The 12,390-nt window shown below is 41.4% G+C and overlaps 1 protein-coding gene across 2 annotated transcripts in view; it reads left to right on the top strand.

The window, feature by feature from the left end:
• The window catches only part of pdlim2 (PDZ and LIM domain 2 (mystique)), a 56,164-nt gene extending 45,546 nt beyond the window's left edge, over positions 1–10,618 (top strand). For both annotated transcript variants that reach the window (XM_084728049.1, XM_084728050.1), the window contains exons 7-10: positions 1,529–1,647; positions 7,868–8,016; positions 8,804–8,915; positions 9,983–10,618. In XM_084728049.1, coding sequence (XP_084584175.1) covers positions 1,529–1,647; positions 7,868–8,016; positions 8,804–8,915; positions 9,983–10,175 — 573 coding nt within the window. In that variant the 3' untranslated portion in view covers positions 10,176–10,618. The remainder of the gene's footprint in view (positions 1–1,528; positions 1,648–7,867; positions 8,017–8,803; positions 8,916–9,982) is intronic.
• The last annotated feature ends 1,772 nt before the right edge of the window (positions 10,619–12,390 follow it).

Genomic DNA, 12,390 nt, shown 5'->3' with positions numbered 1-12,390 from the left:
TGTGCAGACTTGATCCAGGTGTGCGGAGTGTTTAGTGTGAACATGTGCCTGAGGTCCGTTTTACTAGTTGATCACTCCTGTTCTCATGACATAATTAAACATAAATAAATCAACCTATTCCTGTCATGATGTGCTGCTGCCTTTGCTTTCATCTGCAATAAAAAACGGAATTGGTACATCAGCTGAGACCTTTAGTTCATGAGTTTCTTGTGTATTGTAGGTGTGTGGCGCCCTCTTCTGTCAGAAGTCAAATATTCACTTAACTGCTTACAGTTTCCTTCCTGAATGACACTATTGTTTGTACAGTAAGTGCTCGATTTTGCTGAATGAGATTCTTGCCGTGTGGAATGTCTTCTCCAATTCCATGACGAAGGACACTGTTTATAACTACCATGAGTAATTGTGAGATTTGTCCTGCATCTGGAAGCCATTGAAGTACATGCTGGCTCTGTCTTTCCCATCAGACCAGCACTGGAGTCGGTGCCAAACATCTGTTGCCACACAATCTATCATTTATCAGCTGAGGGGCTGAAGTACAGCTCTGTGATATAAATGGTAATCAAGATAAAAAATGTTGATGTGGGTCGCTGTGATTGTTGGGACTGATCGGCCCGCTGCAGAGGAATGTTGGGCGTGACTCATGCAATAGAAACTTGACTTGAGAGCGAGCACAGGGCACCAAATACAATAAAACAATGACAAAGTGTATATTGTTTATTCTGTACTCGAAACTAAAATACTACAGGTCTCAGTCAAATGTGATGATGATGAAGCAGAAAGAATGACCTTCAGGGTTAGGGTTAGCATTTCCAAACCCTTAATGTAGATCAGAATTATCCAGATTTTGTAATCCTTTTTTGCTATCCCAGATAAAACTTGCCTTGTAGGTTTTGTTTTGTTTTTTCAAAGAATTTTCAGATAGAATCCCTCTGATCCAGATACCACAAGATCAAGATTACATAATCTAGATTTGCTGTCTTTGGATAGGCCTCCATCTGTTGGTCAAAACAACATTTCTTCAACACAGTCATGTGACAGTATTGGGAAATGCAAATCTGTTAAAATATTCATAGTTACTCATCTGCGTTAGCACAAAATACAAAGGCAGGAATTGCAGAACGTCCCTATGGGTTATCTGTAGTATCTATCACACTTATTTTACCTACCATTTAATAATATTAATGATGGTAATAATGTGATCTTGACTGGATATGTCCTACATGATGGTGTGTCAGACTACAGTCCTTAGTTTTAGAGTTTCTTGAAAAGAGAAAGCATCATTTGTTCAGTGCCAGTACAGAAATACTGCTGCTGAATTCCTGTCTGTGCTGCACTAAACACAGCTCTTTCTGTGACTCTTTCACAGTAACATTGCATCATGGTCTGAGCACTTGCACGCTGTCTCTTTCAATAGATCCGTCAACTCTGAACTGTAAAGTTGGTTTCAGTCGCTTCAGGAAGTTTGACTTTCATGTTTACTCATTCACTCACTCTCGCTTTTGCTGTTTCTTTACTCTTTGTCATGCAGGAGTTCTCCCCATCAGACTACAGAAATAACTCTGTGCCCAGCAGAACCCCGACCCCACCAGGACGCTACTCACCCCATAGCCCCATCGATCGGGACGCACCCATGTCCCCTCGTCGCAGGTAAAGACTACTCTTACATCATAAATGCCAATAAATCATCTTAAAGGGTAAATTGGGTGTTTCCACATGGAGCCTTGTTTTCTGTTAAGTTTGAATGAAGTTGTACTTGTAAAAGTACTTATGAGTGTTTTTTCAAACCTTTAATTTTACTTTTAAATAAGTATGCATTACACTATGTAATCTCGTTGATTTTAAAATCAACTCACTACTGAGTAGGCCCAAAATTTGAATCAATATCCTTTCATCTGCATTTTTACAGCAAATAGGGTTTCCCTATCACAATGAAAACCATGACTTAGACTGAAGATTTTTAAAAACTGTAGCAGGATGGTTTCCTATCTAATGCAACTGTGTTACTGTTCAAGCAGTCATTCAGCGCCATCTATAGGACAGTAAAGCTTACACCCACAGATTCAAGCCAAAGACATCATTACTTTGTCCTGAAAAGCTTAGTTTTTTAATACGTGCAGGAGAAAAACAAGACTATCTGTCAGTGCAGTCTAGTTCTAACAGTAATAACTACCTTTGTGTAAAAATGTTATATGAAGTTGTGACAAAGAGGTGCTGATTCAACTTTATGTTCATGTTTAAGGCTGTAGTTTTATCACACTGAATGGTTTTATGGAAGTGCAGTCTTCCATAAGATCAACTCTGACACTGTTTCAACAACTGGAAAAGGTGTCTTCACTTCAGAGATATTGTGTTGGTATACAAAAGGTTGTATCAGTTGTTATGACGTTGCAGTTTTAAGCCTGTCCATTACACTACTCTACAATATTCTTAAGAATCAAAAGTTCATTTCTATTCGAAAAGGTGCATTTGCAACATTATGCTATTATATTATCATTATATCAGTGAAAAAATGTTGCTAAAATGGCAATTTTTTGCAGTTATTTTTGGGACAATATACAGAATCTTCTGACAAAAGTAGTTATCATGACAGAACAAGCAGTACTGCCATTTTTTTTTCCATTTTTTGGATTTATCTGGGCAGCCAGTATCTGCTAAAAACATTCCTTTGTATATTTGTAATTATGGTTTCCTCTTTGTGGAAAGGGAATTGAAAGTGCAAATGGACTGAAAAGTTTGTCAAACCAGTGCATTCATGCAGTGTTAGTCAGCGTGTGAATTCACGGCTGTGTTGCAGCTGAGAGCTGCTTGCAGCTGCACTCTGAGTCGACAGCTACAAATGAATTGTCAGCCTTTGGGAAACACTATATTGTGTCCACCACCTGCACTGCTGTTTGCTTTTTCCTGCTTCGCCCCCTCTGATGAGGTGATGTAGCTGTAACTTGACTCAGGTCATAGCGTGCAGGTGCTGCCCTCTGAACATTTTTTGGATTCACTCAGACTCACCGATGTTTTTTTGTCCCGGCAGCAGCAGTGAAAATCTTCTCTGAGTCTCTCACATGATCCTTTGTGTCCATTCTCTCAGCTGGAGAGCCTGGTGTGTGTGTGTGTGCGTGCGTGTGTTTTCACAGTGCTGGACGGTTGACTTTGGCCCCAGTTCCCTCCTGGGTAACCACGGCGAGTGATATGACGTGTCAGCAACTGCAGTCGTATCCAAACACCCCATATTCCCCAAAAAAGTATGATTTGACTTCCACCCCCTTGATTGGCCCCCAGTCTGGAGCCCCCAGCCTGCACACCAAGCCTTTCCCTGCTCCTCCCCGGCCAATCGCAGCCCCAGTGACACCCATTTACCCTCCCCTTCATGTCGCATGGCCAATGAGTTTGAGCCCAGAGGCACACCTTTCAGTCAGGCTCTTGTTTTTCTGTCTCGTCTGGTTTAGATAGAGGTGTGCGTTCGGCATCTGCGTGCGTGTGTGTTTAATATTGTTTTTTTTTTCTCTCATATGTTCTGAGTTGCTGCAGAAGTGTTTGAGACACAGGGACAGTTACTGGACAGAATAGCTGAGCTCCTTTTCTTTGTTCTTTCTCTCTGAGGTGAGTCTTGTCATTTTTTAATTTGGATTTCTGTTGGTTTAGGTGCTGTGCCTCAAGTGAGCCAGTTTAAGCAATGTGATTGGAATTTAGCCTTGTGATCTTGTATGTTTTGGCTACAGGCATGTGCTATGACTAGATCCTTATCATTGTTCCTGTGTGCCATGTCTGGGTATGGAAACCAGCAACACATACATCATTGTATAGATGTGAGATCATGCAAAATCAAAATTCCCAGATGAAAAACTACTCTGATACTTTGTAAAATGTGCTGCCACTGCAGATCCGTGCTCTCAGCTGCTTGTTCAGATGCACGCTGTTCCCTCTCACCCTCACTTCTGTTATTAGTTTTCCTCCTATTTGACCTCGACTTTCCATTTGTTTTGAGATTGCAATTTCAGAAGGGATGGTGAGCAAAGCGAAAAACGGGGAAACGGACTGAGGGTGGAGCTGAGCATGTCTAGAGAACTTGGAGGGTGTTCTGTTAGTGGTCTGTTTTCAATTTGAACCATGTTCGGTGATGCAGAGGAAAGGGTCTTAGCGTTTGCTTTGGTCGCATATTTGTTGTCTTGTCTGCTTGTTATCTCCTGTTTTAGCCATGTTCATCTAGTGGGAAGCCTAAAGCTGAAATCCAGGAACAACATACATGTAAAAACACACACACACACACACAGCCATGTTTGAAAAACCCCTATGAACTTATAAGATGTAGCTTCATATGCAATACAATGAAGAAATGTTACAGAGAGGTCCATACTGTAACACCGTTTTTAAGGTTTTGTCTTTGTTCTTTTGTATATTGGAATTAAAATAAAACCATGACTATGATGTTCAAGAAGAAATCTGTAATATATCTGCTGCAATTTATCATAAAATAACCACAGTATGCTATCAGCGAAGATAAATTGAAATATTCACTTCTCTGACAACACGTACAGCTGTGGTGTTCCTGTTTGAGATTTTTATTCTGGGACAGAATAACTATTTCTGTTGCCTGTTTCACATTAATTAGAGTTAAAATTAATGCCAAATGTTCACTGAATGAGTAAGCGTCTGTTTACAAGTTGTGAGAAATCAGAAATAATCTTGTAACAGGCGTAGATGTTTATAACAGTTAATTGGCAAAATGTTAATGGAGTCTGGCAGGTAGTTTAGGGGAGCCCCTAAACTCAAAGCGTCCAGAGAGTGTATTTGCAGAGCAGTGGGCTTTTGTTTTCTGGATAACAGGCTCAACTTTGCATCGACAGGCAATTGACACTTAAACCAGCTGATCAGTTTACAGTGTAGCACTCGTCTTGTGCTCCTGCAGCCTGACTGACCTACTACATGTTTTTGGGGAGGAGGTGATGGTGTGAAACAACTCACTTCAACCATAAATTGTAGATGAAATTGGATTTTAAGCTATTTAATATACAGTCTATGGCTTCAGCTCACTATTTGGACTGCAGTATTCATTCATGCATGCACAATTGCTACATATTGCGCCTTTATAGTTCCACTTTCAGCTTTAAGGGTCTTTGAAACTCAAAAGCTCTTTTTCGGACAGTGCAGCAGGACAATGATCTGGAAAATCATCCTCTGAGTTTTTTTTTCTGGCCAAACAGATAAATGTTCTTGCCTGGCCAAGTCCGTCACCTGACCTCAATCCAACTGAGCATGTGTTTCACAGACTGAAGGCAAAAGCCTGAAACAAGCACAAAGTGAAAATTGCTGCAGTGCAGACTTGGCAGAACATCACCAGGGAAGATACCAAGTATTTGCTGATGTCTGTGGTTAATAAAGACCATTGACTACAAAGGGTTTAACACCAAATCCACCAAATATGCAGCACAGCTTGACATGAGTTTATGTCAATTTGTCACATTACTTATCTTCCCAGTAAATTGGGGAATCATCTAAAGAAAGCTCAGCAATACCTGGACTGTTTACCCCAAACTATAGCTTACAATTTTAAAGGTATGGAGTGTGATTGTATGAGATATTTATCCACTGTCAGTGTTTTACCTACATTAGAGTGCAGTTGCCACACACCCAGCTTGGATAAGCAGCATAAAGCAGCAAAAATCAATATCAGTCTAAGTGCACGCTATGCTTAGAATATCTTCACTGCAGACTCCATTGACAGAAACTCTAAACTGGGAGCATGCCCACTTTAAACCATCTGAGATGTCCCTTTAATCTCAAAATGATTGTTTTATTTCAGCTCCAGTGTGCAGGAGTACAGGCAAACACTGTCATTGGAAATCTGTCAATGTCCTACTGCTCGTGCATTGTAATTTTGTCCTTATACAACAATATAACTAAATACATGCCTCATTGCCTCAGTGACGGTAAAAGGTTTACATGTATATGTTAAAACACAGTAACAACCAGTTTACATGATTGAAGTTTAGGTCTCTGAGCAGATTCTTCACAACACTGGTGTCAGTTGAAGCAAATATTTTTGTGTATTTCTTGTGTGTGACAACAGGTGGGACAGTCAGTCAGGTTAACTGAACGAACAAAGGCTGACAAGTTGGCAGGTGGTACTCATCAAACCACACCTGGCCTGACTGGTGTACCCGACCAGCCGGTTCCTGCTGACAGCAAACACTCAGCAGCTCCCTGCAGACAAATACACTGACACGAGAACTCACTGTGTGGCTTTTGTGTTTCTTTTTACTCACCAACACTTCATCCAGCTTTTAAAGGCATAGTTTGGATTTTTAAAGTGGGGTTGTATGTAGTCTCATATAGCCAGACCTCTTTCCATGCATACACTTTATTCTGTAGAGGAAAAATGCCCTGCCATGTTTGTATTTCTCTAAACCAATCACACTCATCTTTGGTGAAGCTAAGCTAAGTTTCGCTGCATAATGGCGCCTGGGGTGAGACTTGTTTTGGTGGAATACTTTAGCTCTGGCATTAAAATATCTAAATCCTGGCAAAAGAAAGGGAAACAGCAGCTGGCTTGTTTTGCCATTTTCAGTGTGTAGGTTGCAGCTCAGAGGTTGTCACTGTTGTTGTTTACCCGGGCTTTGCAAATATAGATAGCGGATGCTGCAAGCAAATGATGGCAGCCTTATAGCTGCAGTTAGCATCCAGTGAGTCAGAGTTGATTGTATAAGGTACCTTTGTGCAGCACTCCCATGTCCTGCGAGGTAAAATTACTGTTTTCTGCCAATGGAGGCTGGTCAGTTTGGAGAGAGGGGTATTTGGCGTCTCTGAGTCTATGAAGGCCGTCTGACGGTATGGTAAAGTGGTGAAAAAATTCTAAATATAGCATACACTGAAAGTGATAATGTTTTTTTTAGGTGGGCCTTTTTTAAGATGCTAAAACACATCTTTTTTGCTGACCCTGTCCACAGCAGTACATTGCTTAGCTTCATGCACAAATGCTCCTGCTGCTTCTCCAAACTCCAAACTCGTCAATACACTGAATATTGATAGGTACCTCAAACAGCCCCATTTAAAAGTCTGAACTGTCCCTTTAATGCATGAGCTTCTTCAGTAGGGGTAGGGAGGGAGGGTTTGGTATTCAACCACACACATTAAGTATGGAAGAAGCAGTAAAAAGTAACCGCTTTTCCACCACACCAGGGGTAAAGAATTTGCTTGTAAAGTGAGCCACTGTTCTTTCTTCTAATTTCTTAATGATTTGACAGCGTGTACTTACAGAAGGTGAAACCTACCACCACCCCCCACCCCCACCCCCACCCCTCCACCCACCCTCTCCTGTGCTCTGATTGTCTGGAAACGCCCACAGGATGCAACATTAGAAGAAGTGTTTTCTTCTTGTTTGTTGAAGGTTTAATAGACTATCAGTCCAAAGTACAAAGGTCGTTATTTTTATCATGCCTTCTGTCAAGGATAGGACTTTCTAATCAGGGTTCTTATTTGTGTTTCTAGACCTCTGGGCCTCTATTCTATTCAGAAAATCTAAAGAAGTGAAGGAATTATCTTTATCTAGTCTGAGATTTCTGGAAAAAGTGTAGTAACCCTGTCTAATAGAAACAGTGCTTCTGGTAAGGAGATATGATGGGGTCCTGTTGAGCATATGTGATTGGACGCCGCCTGGCCTCTTGCCTGTGGTGCTGTGCAATCTAGACTTTATGTTAGAAGGTCAAAGTCTCCAAGCCAGCTATTGCTCCTTCCTTCATTTCCTCTGGATTTAGTTAAACCAGACTCAAGTTTTTCATAAACCTACTTTCTACTGAACACTACCGCTCAGCGTATGATTTTAATGAATGTGATAACCTGTGACCTGTGACGCATTTTTATTTTTTTCCTTCTACAGCAGTTCGAGCTCTGACTTTAACATGCAGAGGTTCGACAGGGACTCAGAGGTGTACAAGATGATCCAGGAGAATAAGGAGTCTCGCACGGCGCCGCGTCAGTCCAACACCTTTAAAATGCTGCAAGAGGTCCTGGAGGCTGACGAGAAAGGTCAGAAGCACTCTGCACTAAAAAACAAATGTACACGGTTAAAAGGAGAAACAAGTGTTCATCAATGCATGAAAATTCGCACACATTCTTCTAATGTGAATTAAAATCATAATTTTTATGTAAAAAGCAATAAATGATGTTGTGTTCAGTAGGGATGCCCAGAAAGCTTTTGGCTTTCAGTGGAGAAAAAACCTGTAATTTCTTATCAAGGCTTTTATTGTGAAATGCAATAAAACCTGCAACACCGAGTGCTAAAACCCCACTTCAAAAAATCCGACCTATCCCTTTAAGTCTCAGACAGAGGAGAGAAAACAATTTATATCAGACTTAGAAAATGGATCACTGGAATTCTTGTCCGTATCCTGCAGAACAAGCATTACTGTGTGTTACTGAATCATAACTTGGACTTCCATATGGTGCTCACCTGTGGAGGATATGGAGAGAAACTCTCCTGTGAGCAGTTTACATTGTGATCGGTAGATCATGGAATGCATCTGTCCTCCTCTTTTCCTCCCCTCAGCTTTGACAGATGGCGGTTCAAATAAATCCAGGTAGTAATAGCATTCTTTCATGACATGATAATGACCAATGTGTGCAAACCCAGTTCATGAAGCGTGTCCTGTGGGTGCTGAGGTAGTGATGACGAGTGGGGAAACACAAACAAGCTACGCTGACAGAGGCCAGTGAAGACAAACAGAGTGTTGATTTGATGAACGGACGGACTCGCGCCTGTCAGAACATCCCTGTGAGCAGCTGTGTTCACATGTGTGTTTGTGTTTGACTCCAGAGGCGGCCCGGCAGTTCCCGGGGAAACTCTCGCCCAACGTGCCCAAACCAACCACATCAGTAGCAGGAGTCCAAAAATACCACACCTGTGAGAAGTGTGGCACCAGCATTGTGTAAGTCTACTGTCATCTGCAGTTACACGTTCACTGGAATAACATACAGTAGATGTGTGTGAATATTTAGACATAATTCGCCCCGCAGTAAAAGATGGTCCACATGTAGAGGGTGATATTAAGTGAGTTTGTGGCTGTATTATTATTTTTTTGGAATGTGTCCAAAGTAAAAACCAGTTATTAGGTTGACTGTTAAATCAAATTACTGAATTTACATAGAAATCTGTAATAAATTTACTGTAATAAATCATAAAATTACCATAATGTGTCATCAGATCAAGGAAAGTTGGAGTACTCACTTCTCTGACAACAAACCTGCAGCCATGATTTAAAATGAATGCCAATTTTTTATGCTGAATGAGTAAGTGTCTGTTTATGAGTCATAAGAAATCATTAAAACAGGATTTCAACCTGTTTAATGCACAGTCCATGGCTCCAACTTGCTATTTGAATTGCTGTACTGATTTTTGCACACAGACCAGCTGCATATTGCTCCTTTAAATCCAAAGTACAGGAATTCTTGCTTAATATTAAGTGATGCAAATAACGATGAAGAAAAAATAACAAGGCACTCTGTCCATGAAATAATTCTAGAAGTTTTATTAGTCAAATTTAACCATTGCCTCATTAAAAATTAATTAACCAGAAGACATGACATCTATATTATTTTCTCCCATGGTTGTCTGTGTCATTTAATATTAAGCAAAACTTTCTGGATTTTGTGCTTTAGTACTTTCATCAATCCCACAAAAGAGCACCTGTCGGATCAGTCTTTGGAATTTAAATAGAAATTAGTTCATAATGTATAAATCAGTAAATTTGTTTTAGTAAATACATAGCCTCTTACAAATAATGGCAGATAAAAGTTCTAATCAGTATGAAATGAACATGGTGATATTTTTGCTGCAGTGTCTCTTTTTCTTTTGGACGCAAATGAAGCTATGATGTTTATCTGTGCTGGCCTTTGCAGCTCTTGTGTTGATTTGCATTGTAAATGAGGAAAATCACTTCACCCCGTTGTTGTCAGGTGGTTTGTCTGAAGTCTGACTGGTTTCGTCTCTCCACAGCACAGTGGCTGTGCGCATCACGGACGACCACTACCGCCACGCGGAGTGCTACACCTGCGCAGACTGCGGCCTTAGCCTCAAGATGAGAGGTCACTTTTGGTTTAGAGATGTGATGTACTGTGAGAAGCATGCCAAAGAGAGGCACCAAGGCCTAGTTAATTCCCAGCGAGCCACCGTGTCCCCTCGCCAGTGAGTTCACCACTCTGGACTTGGAGTGCTGCTTGCCTGCCTGGAGCTCCACCTCATCTAACTCAGTTATAGACTTTGGGATGGGGCGTGGAGGTGGACACCAGTCAACGATAGGGCACAGGAAATTCTTTTCTGCTCACATTTAACCATACTTTGCAATATTATGATTCACTTTTTTGCCTTTCTTATAATTGTATGAGAATTGGGGCTTTGTTTCTCCTATGGCCCGGCCTCCACAGTCTCTTTAGGTTATTCTTAGCTCTAATGATGCACAGCTGCCGTGGACTCGAGCCACATCACGTTGTACTAAGGCCAGATTTACATAACACCAACGCTTTAGACAAACTCACCAGGACTGACTCTCTGACTCTCTGAGGATCTGGACCATCATCTGAATCTCCTGCTGACAAAAAAAAGGGACCAAAATCTCACCTACACTGCATGCCATTCTGTACACAGACAGTGCTGTGTGTATGAGGGGTGTGTGTATGGGTGCATGCTTTCACATGTAGAAGTGTGATGGCTGCTGCATGCCTTCCTTGCATCTGAGCGTGTGTGTGTGTGACTGTGTGTGTGCATGAGAGAGAGAGAGAGAGAGAAGAAGGAGGGTCCAAGTTGTTACAGATGGAAAGGAGTATGTGAATAGCGTGATTTTACGCTAGAGTCAGGCCAAAAGCCCTGGAGTTTTTCTATATTTCTTTTGTAAGCAGAATTTATGAGTAGAAATAATGACAAAAATACATATATGCTGACTTGTTTTGCTGTTTTGTTGCTTATGAGGGACTATAGATTCATACAATATACAAATATTTTTGATGTTTTTTTGTGATTGAACTGTATTCTTTAACATAGATCATTTAAAAAGCATAATGTATGCACAGGACATTTAGTGTGAAAAGAATTGGTGATGATACTACACTTGTCCAGTTACAACAGTACTCAGAGATACACTATAATGTTCATTTCATGTGGCACTTAATAAAATCGCACAACCTGAAGCATCTGCAGTGATGACTGTGTTGGAATAATGAGTGCAAATGTCTTCCCACATCATGACTGTTTCATTACTTTTTATTGCTTTCTGTCCTGTATTTAAAGGGACAGTACACCCCAAAATCAAAAACATGTTTTCCCTTTTACCTGTAGTGCTATTTATCCATCAGTGATAGAGGTGTCTGCAAAAAAGTGCCCAAAACCACACGTCAATCATATCAACATGCTAGTGAGCTTTGTGGTATTAACGTTACGGCTCAGCTTAGAAGGATTTAATTAAAACAATGGAACAGAGCGACAATACTCCCCTTTGGCTGAAAACAACACTGTAAAAGTGGCCAGTCAGTACACGTGTCTGTGTCAAGCACATCATCATAGTTAGTTAAAAATGTCTATCCATCCATCTTCAACCGCTTATCCAAAATCGGGTCGTGGGGATAACAGTTCCAGCAGGGTGCCCCAGACATCCCGTTCCCCGGCTACATTAACCAGCTCTGACTGGGGGATCCCGAGGCGTTCCCAGGCCAGATACAATCGTTTCACCCAGTCCTCGGTCTGCCCAGTAGCCTCCTCCCAGCTGGACGTGCCTGGAACACCTCCCTAGTGAGGCGACCAGGTGGCATCCTTACAAGATGCCTCAACCACCCCCTCCTCCCCATGAACTGCACCTCGATATCCTGTCCAGGAAAGTCACGAAAAGAACTGGTGATAAGCTCTGACGGAGGCCAACCCCCACCGAAAAAGAGTCTGACTTACCACAGAGGACCCGGACACAGCACCCGCTTTGGGCTAGAAAGATTGGATGGCCCTGAGCAGTGACCTCCTCACCCCATACTCCCGCAACACAATGTTAAAAATGTTACTGAATAAATTAGTGTGCAGATTGTGTCTGTAGATCAAAGTGAGTCAGGAAGGACTCTTCATGATGGTGGAAGGAAAGTTTTTACTGCAATAAAAATGGTTCAACACTACGAAAACTGCAAAATAGCATCTTAACACTGCAAAAAGTGACAGATGTCAGAAATGCATTGGCTGAATTTCTGTGTAACACCACCGATTTGGGCTCCTTATACCTAAACAGCAATCCACTTTTCTTATTTTAGTCTTAGTTTAAACTGGCAACAGCCTTGGAATTTGCCAGTCAGATTAGAGTGGTTCATTCCACCTAAAATAAATGGGTGGGGACATGGCGCAAGAGCAAAGTACCCAGATGGGCTGCTCTCAGA

Source organism: Lutjanus erythropterus, chromosome 10 (genome assembly GCF_056507025.1).
Source record: "Lutjanus erythropterus isolate fLutEry1 chromosome 10, fLutEry1.hap2, whole genome shotgun sequence".
In the NCBI taxonomy this organism is placed as follows: domain Eukaryota; kingdom Metazoa; phylum Chordata; class Actinopteri; order Lutjaniformes; family Lutjanidae; genus Lutjanus; species Lutjanus erythropterus.
This window is presented reverse-complemented; position numbering and strand designations above follow the sequence as displayed.